Below are 18,616 nucleotides of genomic sequence, written 5' to 3'. Positions count from 1 at the left end.
ACTTACGAGTTAAGTGGATCGAAGAAAAAAATGATGACCATACTGAAAAGGAATACATAGACTGTATTGCCAAGAAACTCGGGTATTGGCCTGAATATAACATTAGGCGGTAAATATTTTGCAAAGGTTTCGTACCATAGTCAAGATATGGCGTCTTTGTTCGCTACCTCACTATAATAATCTGACCCAACTAAAATGAACTTAATATCGTTGATTTAACTAATGCACATTGTTCCTTAGAGATATCTCCTATTGTATGACAGTACATTTAAATCATTTGGTAATGCCTTTTATTATCGTTTGATTCTTTCGTTACTACCATTGTGAAGAGTAACTAAATCAGTTTTCGAATGATTATGTTTTAATTTTGCTCGCGGAAACATTTTTTCTTGCCTGATAGACGATGTGAATTCACATATGTTGAATATATTTACTGGAACGCCTGTAATCACATGCAGACATCTATGAAATATTTTTTGAGCCCTTATACGCTTTTTTGATGATGCAAATGTATTTTAACTCATACATTTTTTTCTTACGATGATCAATAAAATTTATTCAGGTGAAATTATTGTTATTTTTCTTCCTTGTCAAAGAATCAAGACATTTTACTAATTAGTGATCCTTTTTCACTCATGCTAGACCTAGGTTTTTGCCCTCCTTTTGCTCTGACTTTTGACCAGAGGAGTCAGTTGATTACATGGAAGACCGGGAGATTTGCCCTATCTTTGGACGATTTTACGATGATCCGAAAGGTTTCAATCCTGAATTTATTGGCTCCCCTTCCCAAGGTTTACTCGTTTTTCTAATAGCGTCGGGTCTTCTGACGTTCCCCTTTTCTTGCTAAATTATCTTAATATCGAGAAGCCGCTGGGAGTGAGATTGCGTATTCTTGGACCAACTGATGTAATGAGTTTTATTTAGCACATACTCAAACTATTACTATATTCTATGATCCAGTTTTTCAGGAGTGCCCCATTCAGGGCTCCATCGTGATTATAATTTAGTTTGAAGGGATGGATGAACGCCAGCGTGGTGTTATATGTTTTCCACAGAAAGTCGGACTGTTTGTCCCCTACCCCCGGCAGGTAAATTCCGGGGAGGTACTCAAAATTTTCTTCCTTATCAATCATTCGACACATTGTAGGAACTGCAATTTCCAAAAAAGTACGTTGCTTGTAAAAAATATAAGACAGTGTTTTGAATTCATCTATAAATTTTCGAGGAAAGTAAAATATGTCTGAGCGACCTCGGGGGCAAAGAAATGTCCAGTTCTTGTTTTGTTTGGAGAGATCAATCGACCCTTTAATTTCCCATAACGGGCCTCTGGAATGGACTTTCCCTTTATCTAAAATACTTCGCATGCTCATGTTCGACAACTTTTCAGTACTAGTGGTGTTGTATAGAACCCAGATTTCATCGTATGCCTTCTGACAAGTCTTCACTCCATAAGCAGAATTCCACCATTGCCATTTTTCAGGCGGAGCATATTCTATTAGAATCGGTACCTTAGGCCCTTCCCAGATTTTGTTTCGATCCATTCCAATTAGATTCCAGTAGTTGAGTATTAAATCATCGCCTATGAGTAAATATCCTTCGTATCCGGGATATTTGTCCATGGCACGTGACATGCACGTGTATGAGAAGTATCCCCTTAAAATCTCAAGAGCCTCGACATTATGTTTCCTTGTCTCCTTCGGTCCGCAAAACATGATCGTGGGAAATGCATTCTTGTAAAGGGCAGAGAGTGTTGGGATACTGGAGTAGAAAGGAAAGTTATACACAATTACAAGCACAACGTTTGAAAATGCATTTCGAAGGCAGGAAGATTTAGCGACGTTGCGGACACTCGGAACAGGATCATGAGTTACTTCTCTTGGTACCAGATAGTTTCCAGAGATGGGAATAAAGCCTGCAAGATATAAGTTAAAAAGTGAGAAGAGCTAAGGAGTCTTTAGGACATTTCAAGGCCTGTCTTCATCACTCATTGTTCCCCCCACTGTGAGTGCGCTGCAAAAGAAGCCTTTTGACCCGCATAAGAACCAGTTATTACTACCTGGGTATAGAAAATCTCTTTGGTTTTTCTAAATCTCTACTAACAATTTTTCTCCTCTTCTCCCCCCTTTGCAGTGCGCATGATTTCACAAATTAGCCAATCACGTCAAAGAACTCTAACCTTGACATTGGAATACTGACGTGGACATTTTTTTGCGTACTCTTAGTTTTTTTTTGCGGAGTTTTCGTCAGTTGTTTTTGAGCTTTCGTTCACGTAAATTTGTTACTTCTTTGTTTGAAATTTAAAGAAGTTTCGGAGTTTCTATTTTAGCCAGATGTTGTGGTTCATTAAAAAGGTTAATTCATATTTTCTACGGAGTTTGGACTCTAGTCTCTTTTTTCGTAAATGGATATTTTTACACAAGGGGGTGGGTAGGAGGGGAATGGGAGGATTTCGGAGGATCACATGGTTTTCAATTTCAGGGAAAATGGAAGGGGGGATCATTTGTCGCCGACAGAGTATAAAAGGGGGGGGGGGGCCTACAGAAAATTGACCGCCAGTCAAATGCCCATAATAAGATGGGGGAAGGGGTATAAGAATATCACCACCTCCCCCTCCCCCACCATGGTACAAAGTTTACCTTTAGCTCATGTAATATATGTTTGGGGTTTGCGCCGGAGCGACACAGCTAAATTATGCAATTCTGAAGACACATCAGTAACCTGCTGGCTGCACAAGCAAGTCCACTACGCGTGGTTTTGATAAAACCTGTTGGTTTGGTTAACGCCGAAATTAAATATATCATTCATTTTCAAGGCAAGAGTGGCTCGTTTTGGAGAGTCTTGTTCGTCGTAAAGATTGGGAAGAGATGGATCAAATTAAGAGCGCGTCATAGGCAACCCAGCGAGAAGTTGGTTAGCGGTTTAATAAGGTGGAATTCGCTGTCGAATTAAATCATAGTTGAAGACAATTTTCGATAGCTAAGGTTGCTTATTTCATAAATACTTTGTAACTTCAAAAATAAAACGGTATGGCTTCTAGAGCTTACTTCTCCTTTAACGCGTTAATTTCTGTCATTATCCTGTGTGAACACAAGCCAATGCTTTCACCAGGAAACCATTAAAAACTTAAGAGGAGATTATTTGACCTACCATAGCTGATACTATATACCAACGACACCGCTAGAACAACGACCAAAGCCAGCCATCGATTTGAAATCAGGATATTGCTGCAAAACACGTAAGTTGACATATAGCACTCTTCCAGTTCACGCGTCATAGAAGGGCCATCAGGGTGGTTAAGCAAGAGGACGGGGACGTCAGTTGGCAACGGCGCGCGCAGCAAAAATACCGTTGACGTACGAATATCGTTGACGTACGACTGGACAAATCTCACAATGGCTTACTCCTGTTGGTTAAGCAATCAAATCATTAACCACGTAAGTCCTCGTCCAGTCGACCACTTTGGTCAGTTACATTTGTAGCCTAAGAACAAAGGCTTGTATTCTGCTTTGTGTGTATAAATGATACTTGAAAGTCTCTGGTTAAGGAAAATAACATATATATGAGAAAATTGTGAAAGGAAAAAAACGTTGTGGAGATCACAATAACTCAAGGCAATCCTATAAAGAGATTATCTAAGTTACCCTCGTATTGTCGAGAAAGACTGGTGCTTAAACGGTGGATGTTATCCGAGATTTTTCTAGTTCATTTAAAAAAAAGCCCAAATTTGCTCAGTGTAACACGGAAATTATAGTCCATCGGCAAATATGATGTTTCCGCGGCCTGACAACGTGGGTTCGGATATGAAGGCACCAGTAAAAGACTTCTATCCCGGTCTAGAAAGCTGATCATTTATACAAAATTCGTGATTGACTTTCCGTTTAGATTTTGTGAAACGACCACAAAAATTTAATCTTATCTTAGGCTTGTGGCCGATGTAACTCGCGCTCTGGTTGGCTAAGAGGCTACAGCAGAGCAGATTATTGCGCCCCGGTTATGCCCACGTGCCGACTTACTAATTAGGCAAGAAAGAAATAAAATAAAAGATCTGTTCAACGACTGCGGGTTCTTTTCTCTTTGTCTGAAAATTCGAGGTGCTTGTTACAGAGATTCAATTCTGCTCTGTACAACTGACACTTCAACGAAATAAATGATGGCGTGAGATAGGAGAGGGAAACTGTGAAGAGTACTATGAGCTTTATCTCAGGAAAAACAGTATGTAGTAACAAGGATATCAGCGTTTGTTCCTGAGAGTCAACCCTCGGGCCAGCCACGGGCAATCCACGGGTATGCCAGGGGATTTGTTGGAAAGGGTAATTTAGCATTATCAACTTAGTTGATAACGTAAATTGGCCACCATGAAGAGTTTCAGAGCTAACGTTTTGAGTGTTGGCCCTTCGTCATTCGCTTTGACGATGGGCTAATGCTCGAAACGTCAGCTTTTAAAACTCTTACTGTGGCCAATTTACGTTATCAACTATGTAGATGATACTTAATTACCCTGTTGTAATCTTCCACCGACACAGCACTACAGTTTCTTTAGAAACTTGTCCCCTTAAATGATTTGTTGGAAAGCCTTAAGCCTAAGTGTACCTGGTTAGTTGAGTCATTTCGTACCTATACTAATAAAGTTCGTTTTCTATGTTAAGTATGTTTAAAGGAAGAACGGAATAAACCAAAATAAACGAACTTCTTGCCGTTTATAACGGAAGAAAAAAATTACTCTTACTCCAACTGTTATCGTTGAGAAAGTTACAGGTATAAGTAATGGCTTGTTCTTTCAAAAATATCACTCTAATATGTATCTTGCGCTAGGAAATAACTTCGTTTTTTTTCTTGAGAAAGTCATAAGTATGCACGTCAGAATTTTGCTTGTATCTTACTTGCTTGACACTACTTATTTGTCGTACCCAACAACTGACATCTTTTCACGCGCTCACGCCTGAGGTGTTGCAAATAAATGTATATTGAGATGGGTACGAATCGACCAGCGGTTTGGTTACGAACCGACCCAAGCTGGGCACGAATCGACTGAATTTGGATACGAAACAATTGGGTACGAAACGACTCGATATCCGGTAAAATTAAGCTGGATGGCGTCATGTTGAGAACAAGTTAACATATTATCGGCTTTCCAAGAAAGATGTATGTACAAATGGCAAATCCCGATTCGATAAGCTATTCAACATTTCATAATTTTGGCTTTATCGAGGGAATTGATCATGTAAATTAGCCACCGTAGAGGTTTTCAAAGCTGACGTTCTGAGCGTTAGCCCTTCGCCAGAGCGAAGTGTTTCAAAGAGCTCACGCTCGAAACGTTAGCTTTGAAACTCTTAATGGTGGCCAATTTACATTATCAACTCAAAATTATCATGATGTACTCCCCACAGACGCAGCACCACAGTTTCTTCAGAAACTTACCCCCTTATTCAACATTTGTATAATCTTTCTTTGATTAAGTTTGTTAGCCATCGAAACTTTAAAACAAGTGTGCGTGAAACATTCAGAGCTTACCGAGTCGCATAAAAACCGAAAAAAAAAAAGCGGTAGATCTGTCATACTTCTTCGGCAGAACACCGTTATGAGGTTACATTTTCAGATCCCATTAATTCACACTAATTACCAAAGAATTAAAATTCCACTGCAATTACTCAAGCACATAAGTGTGAAACATTTCAGGAAAATTAAGGTGTCATTTGACAATGATTATCACTGAAAAATCAGAACTGATACTCTTTTTCAATTTTTTTATGCTAGAAAGGGGAAGTTCTAAATTAGCATCCAGTAAACAAAGGTGTTACCAGCCAAGTGATTTTTTGCCGGCGGCAGTATTACTGGTTGCTAATATATGTATTCAATGGATCAATAAAATTGATCACGGGTCTCCTAAAAAGGCGGAGATTTGTTGTAGCCAAAATTAAGGCGGCAAGATTTCCGCACAGCCTCATACTTCGATGGATATATAGTTCGATGCAAAACTGGAGTTACACAGGCAAGCTTAGATTTCAAAATCTAGTACAGCAAGTAATCGCGTAATTTGAAGCTGTTAGGGAACCAACCGTTGGGGGTTATTGCGTAAACGTAAATGATTTAGAGTGAGTTAAAAAAACTGGCGAAAGAAATATAAAAGAAAATATTTTAAAACCTCACGTTTGTCCAAGCTTGTTAAACATAAAATACATTGGAAAGCATTGCTTTTGAATCGTTCAGTCCTCTGGTATTAATCCCATGTAACATTCCTCCCTGCAGTGGTAAATGCCAATTTTGAATTTAACCTACTCGTCGTAACCTTTACTAAAAAGACTGGACAGATCACAAAAACCTTGGTGACTGGACAGACATAAGCACCAACGTTGGCTCTCACTTTAATATTTCTCACGAGGTCGTCTTCTCCGGCAAAGGGTTGTATTATTCTCCCTTTGGTCCATTCGCTAGACAACAAGCTGTCCCTCTTTTCCGGCGCCGCTCGGAACTCTGGGAATGAGGTACATGAAATATTAGTGAACCTTACTCCCAAAATCCCTTACTATCCAAATTTGCCGCAGTTTCAAGGTGTGCGACCTGATCACATGCAATTCGAAAGTTCAAAAAGTCTGTTCCTCGGAGAGTGAGTGACGTATGATCCCTGACACGTGCTACGTGCGTGCTACGTGATACGTGTGATGCTCCGATCGAAAAACATATCTGAGTTGAGAGATATTTCAATAGAGAATGTTTGAGAATGTAGTAAAGTGAAATGTTATCGAACTAAATTGCCATTGATAGCCTCATTTACAAACCTCAAAATAAATGCAATTTTATTGAAATAACGGCAGTTTCGTGGTGGATGGTCAATTCTAGTGATTTGAGAGGTTCCGACAGGGGCACGAGAATGTGAATTTTTATTTTCGAGTGATAAAAGCAGCAAACGCCAAAGAGAATCATCAATATCCTCACCAGTGAGATCATATCTGCAGTGCAATATTTGGGTATTGAATGTAGTTCATGCGAATAAAGACAAAGGAAGTTATTGTACTAATAGTACAGCTAAGTTCATTTGAAATTGCTGCGCAGCTGTTTATACTGCGAATATTTCCTCTGCTTTATAATTAGCCAGCTTCTCCTTTCTACAAAGACTTTGCCGAGGGGTAAAGAAGCTTTGGTAAGTTTACGGCTCTTTACGTTTTTTACTGTAGTAGTTCCATAATTACCGTCACGAATATAGACTGACGAGGTTCCACACTATCTATCTTAAACACAGTCGACACTATCTATCTTTAACACAATCGAGAAGTGAGTATAGTGTGGACCTTCCTAAAGTTTCTTAGTTCTTTTTGTAATTTTCGTAATTATTTTTAGCTGTATAGATTAAACATTTTTATTATTGTAATTATTAATTGTCACTGAAAAGCCCTCTTAGGGAGTGTCAATAAAGTTTGTATTGTATTGAATACCTCCAAGAACTCAAGCGCTAGTTTGTTTCGTTCACTGAGAGAATTCACTCGGGCAGATAATGCCTCGATGGTGGAGATGTAAAATGATACAACTTCTCAACTATTGTGCAGAAAACAAGATCTGGATCTGTTCCGATTTGGCAGTTTTCGCGGTTTGAAAGGAGCTGGGTCTAGCCCTGAAAACCACGAATTAAATATTCAGCTTAAATTTGTCAGTTTAGCCGTTTGAAATCTGTGTCGATATTCTCTTTCCTTTCGTTTTCGTTCCTTCGTCTCATTTTCGAGTCATCTTTAATAGGCTGCATTTCCGTCGGTATCGCGTGCGCTCGGAAGATTTGTTCGGCAGAGCCTTGAGCCTTCACCAGAAGATGTAATGGAATTTTTCTCTTTGTTGTCGCTGAAATTATTCTTTGACAAAATTGTTTTTGTTTGACTTATCGTTTTGCAAAAATTGAAAATCAAACTAACTGTGTTGTGTCGAGCTGAGCATTTAACGATTAAACTTCGAGGTGTTCTGGGCTAGATATATTATTATTATTATTATTATTAAATTTAAATTTATACCGCGCAGTTTCTATAAAAATATTCAACTGCGCCTTACAATAAATATTAAATTAGAAATTAAAATAGAAGTTCAAAATTACAATTCTAAAATAATGCAATTCAATTATAAAAACTATAGAACTAATTAAACGCCCTATTAAATAAAAAAGTTTTAAGTCTAATTTTAAAAATATCTAAACTGGAAATAGATCTTATTGTGGTAGGAAGCGAATTCCAAAGTCTAGGGGCGGCACAACTAAACGATCTATCTGCCAGGGTCTTCTTGGATATTATCTTCGGGAAAGTTAATAAAGCTGCAGAGTCATCGTTGCGCCTTAAATTATACCTAGATGGCGGCAAGATAGATATTAAATGGCGCAAGTAATCGGGCGCCATACCATGCAATACCTTAAATGTAAGAAGAATTATTTTATATTCGATACGATAACAAACAGGCAGCCAATGTAATTCGTGAAGTAGAGGCGTGATGTGGCACGACTTTGGAGCACAATATACCAAACGGGCACTAGCATTCATAACACGCTGGAGTTTAGACAACTGATATTTCGGTAACCCATACAAAAGGCTGTTGCAATAATCAAGTCTGCTTGTTATAAACGCATGAACTAGTGTTTCAGTGCTACTTCTAGATAAGTACTTCCTAATATGTCTGATATTATAAAGATAATAAAATGAGCTGCTGCATGTTTTGGTAATATGTACATCCATATTCAAATGCGGATCAAACCATGTGCCCAGATTACAGACTGATGAAGAAGGACTAATATTATAATCTCCGACTCTGATGCCATCGATAGACACCTTTGTGAGCTGCTTCCGTGTCCCAACAAGCATAAAATCAGTCTTGACATCATTTAGCATTAATTTCCTCACACACATCCACTGTCTAATGTCACGAATACAATTTTCAATGGCAGTGACCGCATCCAACTCACCAGTGCCAACACTAGGACTAAAGGACAGATACAACTGAGTATCGTCCGCGTAAGCATGCGCAGTTGGTAAATGGGACTCCAGGAGAGAAAACAAATCACTTGAATAGATAGTAAACAAAAGCGGGCCGAGGCAAGAACCTTGAGGTACACCCCACTTCAAATCAAATGACTGCGAAAGCGTCTCTTTTATGCAAATTCTTTGAGATCTCCCTTCCAAATAAGACTTGAACCACGAAAGAGCAGAGCCGCAAACACCTAGTTTCGTCTGAAGGGCTTTTAATAAAATCTTGTGGTCAACAGTGTCAAAGGCGGCACTCAAGTCTAATAACACCAAGAGTGATACATGCCCCTTGTTCATATTCATTAGCAAATCGTTTTTTACTTTTAACAATGCAGTCTCAGTGCTGTGATGGGAACGATAAGCAGATTGAAGCTGAGGGAAGAGATTGTTCTTAATCATGTGACACTGAATCTGATTGGCTACCACACGTTCAGTAAGTTTGGACACAAATTGCAAGTTGCTAATTGGTCGAAAATTCTTGAAAAGAGGATCAAGACCAGGCTTTTTCAATAATGGATGTACCACAGCAGTTTTCCAGGCGTCAGGAAAATATCCAGTTCGTAAGGACAAATTAACCATATTCGTTATTACAGAAAGGAGTGGGTCAAGGCAGGCAGATAACAGAGTCGCAGGTATTGGATCCAAGATGCAAGTTTTTTTCTTCCCTGATGTAATCATATCACGTATTGCTACAGCCGTTGTACATTGAAAATCAGACAGTACAATATCGCTAGGTTCAGATACCAGATCAGGCTCCGACGTCGACAGAAGATGCGATGGAGAGATACCTTCCAACTTTGACCTTATATTAGCAATCTTGGTAATAAAAAACTCGCCCATGTCATTTGCAAGCAGAGAAACGTCAGTATGAGGAGGAAGAGCTCTATCCGGCTGCATATTCAGTAGACTCTTACTTGCCATAAACAGCCTCCGCTGGTCAGAACTATTATCTTCAATGAATTGATTGTAGTAGACACGACGTGCCTCATTCATCAAGTTCACCACACGATTTCTTTCCTTTTTAAAAGCAGCACGATCTGCAGATAGGCCAGTAATTCTCCACTTCTTTTCAGCCTTTCGTCTCGACCGTTTAGCTTTTCTGATATCTTCATTAAACCACGGTGCTCGAGGCCGAACAACAATATCACGGGACAAGACAGGTGCATAGATATCTAGTATAGATCTTAGTGTCTCATTGTAACAATTGACTAGGGTATCCAAGTCGTCCGGTGGGTCAAGACAGAGCTGAGAAGAGCAAATCGTCTCGGAAAATTGATCACGGTCAATTGATTTAATTTTTCTGAACTGCAGATGTTTGATGGCCACCGGAGGTCTTTCAGGTTTTAGTTGACAGAAGACTGGGAAATGGTCAGAAAACAACTCACCAGTGTAGGGGCACCCAGCAATGATGTTATCAGATATACGAGTGATGATCAAATCCAGTGTGTGACCAAGTTCATGGGTAGGGTGTAGAACATGTTGTTTAAGACCCATCGACACCAGAAGGTCAGACATGTTTCTACAGTCAGTGTCATCAGGTAGATCCATATGAATGTTAAAATCGCCCAGTATTAACAAAGGCTCACTTGACATGACCAAAGACTCGAGATAATCTGAGAATTCAGTGATAAATGTTGAAGTAGACACAGGATGTTTAACAGAATATGGAGGCCTATAGACTAAAACAACCCGCAAACGAGTAGTAGCCACAGGATTGACCAACCATTCTGACACCTCGAATGACTCTTTTCCTGCAGCTGAAACCTTTTCAACGTTGATAGATTCTTTGAAAATCAATGCAGTCCCACCTCCTCTGCGATCACTGCGGGGATGATGAAGGAGTTTGTATCCCTGTGGTGTTATTTCACTAAGAATAGCAGTGTCATTGTCTGTAAGCCAGGTTTCAGAAACAGCAAATAGATCTGCTTTGCTATCGCATACCAAATCCACAAACGACGCTGACTTATTTCTCAAAGATCGAGCATTGAGAAGGCAAAGCAACAATCGTTGCGTATCGTTCTTGATATTTTCCAACACTTGTTGAGGCTTGGGCACAATAATGTGGACCAAATTACGTAGACACGGCGGTGCACGATTGCCAACAGCGCTAGCATAAGCAAAGTCGCCGTTTGTCGAGTGTCGATTTCCGATTACAGCTTGAATAGCAGAGGGGCCAGGATTTAAACTTACATCACCAGATTTGATCAGTCGAATCAGTTGAAAACTGGAAGTTGAATTGTGATGATAGTTCACTCTAGCGCCGAGGTAACTCATTCCACGAAGTCGACAACCAAGATGGCGGCCTAATCTCCGAGTGGAGTTTACTTGTTTGTTGCCCGTTATCACTTCCAACGAAGACATTGAGCTGCCAGAGCGAAGCGGTGCACAAGAGAAATAATATAGGCTATGTCCAGATAAATATTTCTCAGGGTGAAGACCAAATAAAAGCAATAAAAATGATAAAACTACGGAGCCAAGAAGGACACGTCTGAGTGCCATGCTGACCGCTGATATACCTTATATATCTTCAGATGTTTAATGAAAAATTTGTGGATATAGGATGTCTTTCTATTAATATACCACTATATATATTTTCAACGATATTTAGAAGTTTACCGAAAAATGTGTAGATATTTTTAAGTATTTATAGCTGGTTTGCTCGAGTCATGTGTCTTCCTCGCAATTTTCTTTGAACTAAAATGAATCTTTTGTGGAATTGTCGTTTTAATTAAGAAAATATCAAACTTTGCATCTATCACATTCTAAAGATTGTTTATATATTCTAGCCTGACGTCGACAATTTAATTGAATCATTACTATTTTGAGAAAACCGCCAATACCGCATTATATTTTCCTTCAACCAGGCGCCAATGCAAAACAATAATGGATTTCGGACAGCGCTATCAGATTTGCGTCACCATCCATGTACTACAAGGAGAGACGAATCAGTGTACAAATTAGTTAGTGCTTAGTGAAAATTTTCGATTTCCCATGTATCTATAACAAAGTGTCTCGAGCACAATGTGTTGTGGCACACATACATTAATTTTTTCAACTAAGTTTTTTCAAACTTGTGCAACGAACTTTGTATAATTATCTTCCTTTTTCTCCAAAAATTTCAAATAATGTAAATTTGTCTCATCAACTAGAAAAAGGTTTATTGCTTTGCTTGCCCAACAGAGGAGTTGCACAGGTGAGATTTATGGAGTTATCCAATCGTTAACACTGTCCTCATTCCACCTTGCAACTGGATCACGGGACCCATGTCGACTCGAGTGTTTTGCGCCAGTTTGACCGGATCATATCGATGGCTAGCCCTCTTGGCTGTTCTAACGGTGTCCTTAGTGTATGGTATTGGTTACGGTAGGTAAAATAATTCAAACTAAGTCTGTTCATGTCAAGAGTTGCGCAGAAGGATATCTACTCAGAAAACAGGTCAAAGAAATAGTTAAGGACAGTTGTGCTGATATCAACCAGAAACTCTCCCAAGTAATTTATAGTGAAAGAGATGTTTGTCATTTAAGCCATAAGCGATGATTTCAAATTTCGTGCTGAGGTATTCGACTCAGAGTCGATACTTTATGCTTTTGTTCTCTCAACAAAAGAGCTTCATCCCCTCAAACAATACAAAATTACCATAACTGGTGCGTTTTTGAGCTTATTGTTAGACCGGAATCAAACTCAAAGTTTGACATGCGTAAACTTGACAAGATAACGATCACTTAGTATCCCCAGTATTACTATCTTTAACTTTGGTGCATCCTGTTTTTTGTTTAACAGGCTTGATTCCCATCCCGAAAAGCTATCCAGTACCAAGAGAAGGATTCCACAATCCTTTTCCAACTGTACACAATGTATCAAACTCTTCCTGCCTTCGAAATGCGTTTTCAGACGTTGTGCTTGTAATTGTGTTCAACTTTCCTTTCTACTCCAACATTCCGACTCTCACAACCCTGTACAAAAATGCATTTCCCACTATCATGTTCTGCGGATCAAAGGAGACTAAGGACTACACCGTCGAGGCTCTTGACGTTTACAAAGGATACTTCGCCTACATGTGTATGTCACGTGCCATGGAGAAATATCCGGGATACTCAGGATATTTACTCATCAGCGATGACTTAATTCTCAACTACTGGAATTTAGTTGGACTAAGTCGGAACAAAATCTGGGAAGGACCTAAAGTACCGATACTAATCGAGTTTATGCCAGCTGAAAAATGGTCTTGGTGGTACTCTGAGTGGGGAGTAAAGACTTGTCAGAAAGCCTACGCTGAGATTTGGGCCTCGCGCAAATACTCCGTCAATAAAAAGATGGCAAAGGTGAAAAATAATTCAGTTAACGAGAACGTGCATTTCCGAGGCCCATTATTGGACATTAAATGGACTGTTAATATTTCCAAAGGGAATGTAGATTGGACATTTCTTTGCCCTCGAGGTCGCTCAGACATATTTTACGTTCCACGAAAGTTTGCGGATGAGTTCAAAACACTATCTCATATTTTCTACAAGCATCGTTCATTTTTAGAAATTGCAATTCCTACGATGCTGCGAATGATAGACAAGAAAAAAAATTTTGAGTATATCCCTGGGATTTACCTGCCCGGGGTAGGGGATAGACAGTCTGAATTCCTGTGGGAAAGATACAACCCGACCTTGGCGTTTATTCATCCTTTTAAGCTTAATTATGAACACGATGGAGCATTAAATAAGCCGTTACTTAAACATTGGATCATAGCATATAGTGACAGTTTGAGTGAATGTTAAAGAAAACTTATGACACTAGTAAAAATATGATTCTTATCAAACGATAGGAATAGACAGTTTGTGAGGTGGAAATATACAGCTCCAAACACCTTTGTTTTCGATATATATCAAAAATAATCTTTTTGCATACGGATATGTCTTGATGGCGTTACTTTCTATCCTTGAATAAACAAGCAGTTTCAAGGTGTGGAATTCATCACGCTTAGATCGTAATTTACTTGACTTCACGGCAAGAAAATTGCGCAGCGTTGTGATGAAAATTCTTAGATTTCTACGTTTTGACTCTAACTCTTCTATTAAATTATACTTTTTGGATATCTTTTCACTCAATCATAACATTTACCGAGCCTTGAAATCTTTATAATGTCACTAAGCCCCGCTTTTAGTCCGAATTTACGGCCCCAATTCGCATCGCTTCAGAGAATCGTAGCGTTGTTGACTCGAAAGCTTATTTTGTGGCTTTTAAGATTTTGATGCCCATCGTTTTCCAAGCAGAGTGTTCTGTAGCATTTTACTTTTCATTTTGTGTTCGAGAAGGTCTAACATGATCGGAAAGGAACGGAAAATCAGACTCGAAAATACTGAAAGCTGGCTGCGCGGACGCCATTCTTTCATATTTTGTGAACGGATAAAATGGCGCCTCACTAAATTTTTCTCCAAATGTTGCACTTGATGATACATGTAAAAGCTTTTTTTACGACTGCCTGTTTGAGTCCCAACATAATTATCCAAATTTCACGCATACGCATTTCAATGTTTTCCTACTGAATTTTACATATGATCCACCTCAGGGGCTAAACAGATGTTATGTTTCACTCATTTTTGTGCAAGGTTTGTTCTTGTCAATTAGTGGTTTCATTTATTGACCGAAATGAAGCAGATTATATTTGTTTTCCGAGGATTAGATATACAATTTCGTAAATATTGTAGTAAGAGTGTTTGTTTTTGCTGATACTTTTTCATTTTTTGTTAAATATTAGATTTCGAGGATTTCTGTGTTTTAAATATTTGCAAAAATTGTATAATTAAGAACTGATGTAACTAGGCGAGTACTACTTTTGTTAATTTGTAATAAAAAGGCTTGAAAAAAAATTAATGTAAAGGCTTTTATTACTTGCGTCATATAAGGGAGGGAATTACTCCAAGTAGTTCAATGGATCGTTTGATTTGCGCATTGGATTCAGCGATTCATGGAACCTCTTCGAAATCGTTCAAAAGAAAGGGAGCCCAGAGCCAAGGAAATTAGGAGGAGCAAGAAAAATAAATGTATATACAGATGTCCAAATGGTTAACAGTGTAAAACACCGATAAATACAAGAATACCTACCATTTTTTGCGCGATAATCGAAACGACAAATACGAGAAAATGCGCGGGAATAACCGCATTCGGGTGGTGAATCGCCGAGCTTCGCCGATAACAAAGCGTTTTCTCAACGCAAACAGCCAAAAACGTTAGAAAACATCGTGTTTCATTATGTTGACCAACCCGTAAACGTTGGAGGACACGTGGTTTTCAACCGTTTTCTACGCGTTTACTGTGCTAGAAAGTGGACGAAAACGCATTATCTTCGACGGAAAACTTCTGTAAAAACAATGTTTTGTTACTGGAAAACACCAGTCGTAAATAACGAAATACAAACCGTTTTCTTGTCTGCGAACCACGCTCTTAACATTGAGAAAACAATCGTTTTCCAAGTGTTAACCGTGGAGGAAAACTGCTCGATAATGGAATGAATACTCCAATTCGCCGACTCGAAATCAACGATAAAACTTTAGATTTTTTTTTCGGAAAATGTCAGAAAGTGCGTGAATAATAATGTATGACGTCATCGATTTCTTGTTTTTAAGTCACGCGATGGTGATTCTTTTAATTATGCAAATATTTAAACGCACTTCAATTTTGAAAAACATATACTTTGTATAAACACAATGGAGTCATAGAATATTTTTCCATTAGCTGGTAAGTAGTATAGAGTTGAGGTTGTATCAGATCAGTTTTGCAAAACTGATCTGGTACCGCAAACTCCTATACTACTCGATTATGTCGACTCAAGTGTTTTGCACCAGTTTGACCGGTTCATATCGATGGCTAGCGGGCTTGGCTGTTCTGACGGTGTCGCTAGTTTATGGCATCGGCTACGGTAGGTAAAATAATTCATACTAAGTCCGTTCATATTAGGAATTTTGCAGACGGAAATTTACTCAGAAAACAGGCCATAGAAATAGTGAAGGAAAGTTGTACTGAAAACAATCAAAATTCTCGTAATTAACTTACAGTAAAACTGATGGCAACGTTAACTGGAAAGAAGAGTTCATAATACAGTCTTGGATGTATGGAGTAAAAGGCTATTCTTATTTGGTTTCCCTCAATAAATAAGCTTTCTTTTCGACTCTGCTGTCTCTGGAACGAGAAATGTCGTAGAGTTCAATCCCTCCCACTACACAAATTGTATAAATTTACTCTCCGCGACACGCCAAGGCAATAATTGTCGTGGCATGCTTCGCCTACCAAAACATTTTATGCAAATTACGCAAGTCCTGTTAAAGGAAGAAAAAAAAAATCGTTAAACAGTTGGTGCTTTCCTTATTTAAATAAAAAAAAACTGATGGGAAAAGGAGATAAACTACCGTTTATCGGAGGAGGAGGAGAAGTCCCACTTTTTGTAGCAAAATTTCATATTCATCAATTCTATACTGTTTCTGGCTCTCAGCAGGTCGTCATTATTACCGCAGCAGCATGCACGCTTCAACGCCAGCGGCAAGATTCGAGACGAGGCGAAGAGAGCTCTTCCAGGGGTCTGGCACTTATCATTTCCAGACCCCTTGTAGTCCTTTAACCGGCGTTGCTCAAAGTCTCATACTTTGCTGCGGGCGAAGAAACGGTAGTGCCAAAGCGCTAATAATGAGGGCCAGTCCAGGCTAGACTTTCCCCCGTTGATTCCAAAAATAATTATTCCTAGGATACCCTGAGGTTCAGTCTGACCTGACTCGTTCATAAGCATTCCATAGCATGATCACCTTTCTTTCTTTTTCTCACTTCCTTAGTTCTTGCACCCGTTAGCAAATTAACAAAAACCTCCTTACCCCTCCACCGAAGCAGATCATATTTGTCGTTTAAGCTATTAGCGATGATTTCAAAATTCGCGCTGAGGTATTCGGCTGAGAATCGATACTTAATACTTTTGTTCTCTAAACAAAAGAGCTTCATCCCCTCAAAGATAACAAATTTACCATAATTGGTGCGTTTTTGAGTCTATTGTCAGACTGGAATCAAACCCAAAGTTTGAATTGCGTGAACTTGGCAATATAACGATAACCTAGTATCCCCAGTATTACTATTTTTTACTTTGTGCATTATGTCTTTTCTTTCACAGGCTTGGTTCCCATCTCGAAAAGCTATCAAGTACCAAAACCAGAATTCCACAAACCTTTTCCAACTGTACACAATGCATCAAGGTCTTCCTGCCTTCGAAATGCGTTTTCAGACGTTGCACTTGTAATTGTGTTTAACTCTCCTTTCTACTCCAATATCCCATTACTCACAACCCTGTACAAAAATGCATTTCCCACTATCATGTTTTGCGGATCAAAGAAGACTAAGGACTACACCGTCGAGGTTCTTGACGTTCACAAAGGATACTTTGCCTACATGTGCATGTCACTTGCCATGAAGAAATATCCGGGATACTCAGGATATTTACTCATCGGCGATGACTTAATACTCAACTACTGGAATTTAGTTGGACTAAATCGGAAAAAAATTTGGGAAGGACCTAACGTACCGATACTAACTGAGTTTACTCCGCCTGAAAAGTGGTCTTGGTGGTACTCCGAGTGGGGAGTAAAGACTTGTCAGAAAGCCTACGACGAGATTTGGGCCTCGCGCAAATACTCCGTCAAGAAAAAAAAAGCAAGGGTGAAAAATAATTTAGTTAAAGAGAACGTGCATTTCCGAGGCCCATTATTAGACATTAAATGGTCTATAGATATTTCCAAAGGGAATGGAGATTGGACATTTCTTTGCCCTCGAGGTCGCTCAGACATATTTTACGTTCCACGAAAGTTTGCGGATGAGTTCAAAACACTATCTCGTATTTTCTACAAGCATCGTTCATTTTTAGAAATTGCAGTTCCTACAATGTTGCGGATGATAGAAAAGGATGAAAATTTTGAGTATATCCCTGGAATTTACTTGCCTGGGGTAGGGGACAGACGGTCTGACTTCCTGTGGAAAGTATATAAAACGACCTTGGCGTTTATTCATCCTTTCAAACTTAATTATGAACACGATGGAGCTCTAAATAAGGCGTTACTTAAACACTGGATCATAGAATATAGTGACAGTTTGAGTGAATGTTAAAGAAAACTTATGACACTATTACAAAAATGATTCCTACCAAACGATAGGAATGGGCAGTTTGTGAGGTAAAAACATGCAGCTCCAGGGCGAGATTGTATATACGAAGTCCCCGTAACTCCATGTAAACTTTTTTTTTCTCTATTCATGACATAAATTACCTGGTTTGCCAAGAATATTTCAGTAAGGATTACACCCCAATAAATTTGAAGTCGTACTTCTGAAGTACCGTTGAGTAACCTGTGTGCCCTTGTAGGTCATGCTGGCTTATAATTATGATAATAATAACAACAATAATGATAATGATAACAATAATAACAATAATAACAATAATAATAATAATAATATTTATTAATTCATATTAAACAAATAACGATTTACCATTTTCAGCTGCGCAGTACAATGCCGGTTAAAATAACGATAATAATGATAATAATAATAATAATAGATATATATCTAGAACTAGCTGATCACAACAATATGAACTGAACTGGTTGAAATTA

At 38.8% G+C, this 18,616-nt stretch overlaps 3 protein-coding genes across 3 annotated transcripts; 2 read left to right on the top strand and 1 right to left on the bottom strand.

Moving 5' to 3' along the window:
- Positions 1-920: 920 nt before the first annotated feature.
- Positions 921-3,247, bottom strand: LOC131797919 (uncharacterized). Its single transcript, XM_059115584.2, has 2 exons — positions 3,148-3,247; positions 921-1,912 (listed from the first exon to the last, which is right to left on the bottom strand). The coding sequence occupies exons 1-2, from the start codon at positions 3,245-3,247 to the stop codon at positions 921-923; spliced, it is 1,092 nt and encodes a 363-aa protein (XP_058971567.2).
- Positions 3,248-7,020: 3,773 nt separating this feature from the next.
- On the top strand, positions 7,021-14,818 carry LOC131797662 (uncharacterized). The gene is made up of 3 exons (XM_059115327.2): positions 7,021-7,138; positions 12,171-12,353; positions 12,771-14,818. Exons 2-3 carry the CDS (start codon positions 12,254-12,256, stop codon positions 13,754-13,756), a joined length of 1,086 nt encoding a protein of 361 aa, XP_058971310.2. The 5' UTR covers positions 7,021-7,138; positions 12,171-12,253; the 3' UTR covers positions 13,757-14,818.
- An 888-nt stretch (positions 14,819-15,706) lies between these two features.
- Positions 15,707-18,330, top strand: LOC131797769 (uncharacterized). Its single transcript, XM_059115430.2, has 2 exons — positions 15,707-15,897; positions 17,131-18,330. The coding sequence occupies exons 1-2, from the start codon at positions 15,798-15,800 to the stop codon at positions 18,114-18,116; spliced, it is 1,086 nt and encodes a 361-aa protein (XP_058971413.2). The 5' UTR covers positions 15,707-15,797; the 3' UTR covers positions 18,117-18,330.
- The last annotated feature ends 286 nt before the right edge of the window (positions 18,331-18,616 follow it).

Source organism: Pocillopora verrucosa, chromosome 8 (assembly GCF_036669915.1).
Source record: "Pocillopora verrucosa isolate sample1 chromosome 8, ASM3666991v2, whole genome shotgun sequence".
NCBI classification, from domain to species: Eukaryota; Metazoa; Cnidaria; class Anthozoa; order Scleractinia; family Pocilloporidae; genus Pocillopora; species Pocillopora verrucosa.
This window is presented reverse-complemented; position numbering and strand designations above follow the sequence as displayed.

Coding starts and splice junctions, on each gene's coding strand:
- LOC131797662 (XM_059115327.2), top strand. CDS start 12,254: ATGTCGACTCGAGTGTTTTGCGCCAGTTTGACCGGATCATATCGATGG. Junction 12,354..12,770: donor AGTGTATGGTATTGGTTACG/GTAGGTAAAATA, acceptor TTTGTTTAACAG/GCTTGATTCCCATCCCGAAA.
- LOC131797769 (XM_059115430.2), top strand. CDS start 15,798: ATGTCGACTCAAGTGTTTTGCACCAGTTTGACCGGTTCATATCGATGG. Junction 15,898..17,130: donor AGTTTATGGCATCGGCTACG/GTAGGTAAAATA, acceptor TTTCTTTCACAG/GCTTGGTTCCCATCTCGAAA.
- LOC131797919 (XM_059115584.2), bottom strand. CDS start 3,247: ATGTCAACTTACGTGTTTTGCAGCAATATCCTGATTTCAAATCGATGG. Junction 1,913..3,147: donor GGTATATAGTATCAGCTATG/GTAGGTCAAATA, acceptor TATATCTTGCAG/GCTTTATTCCCATCTCTGGA.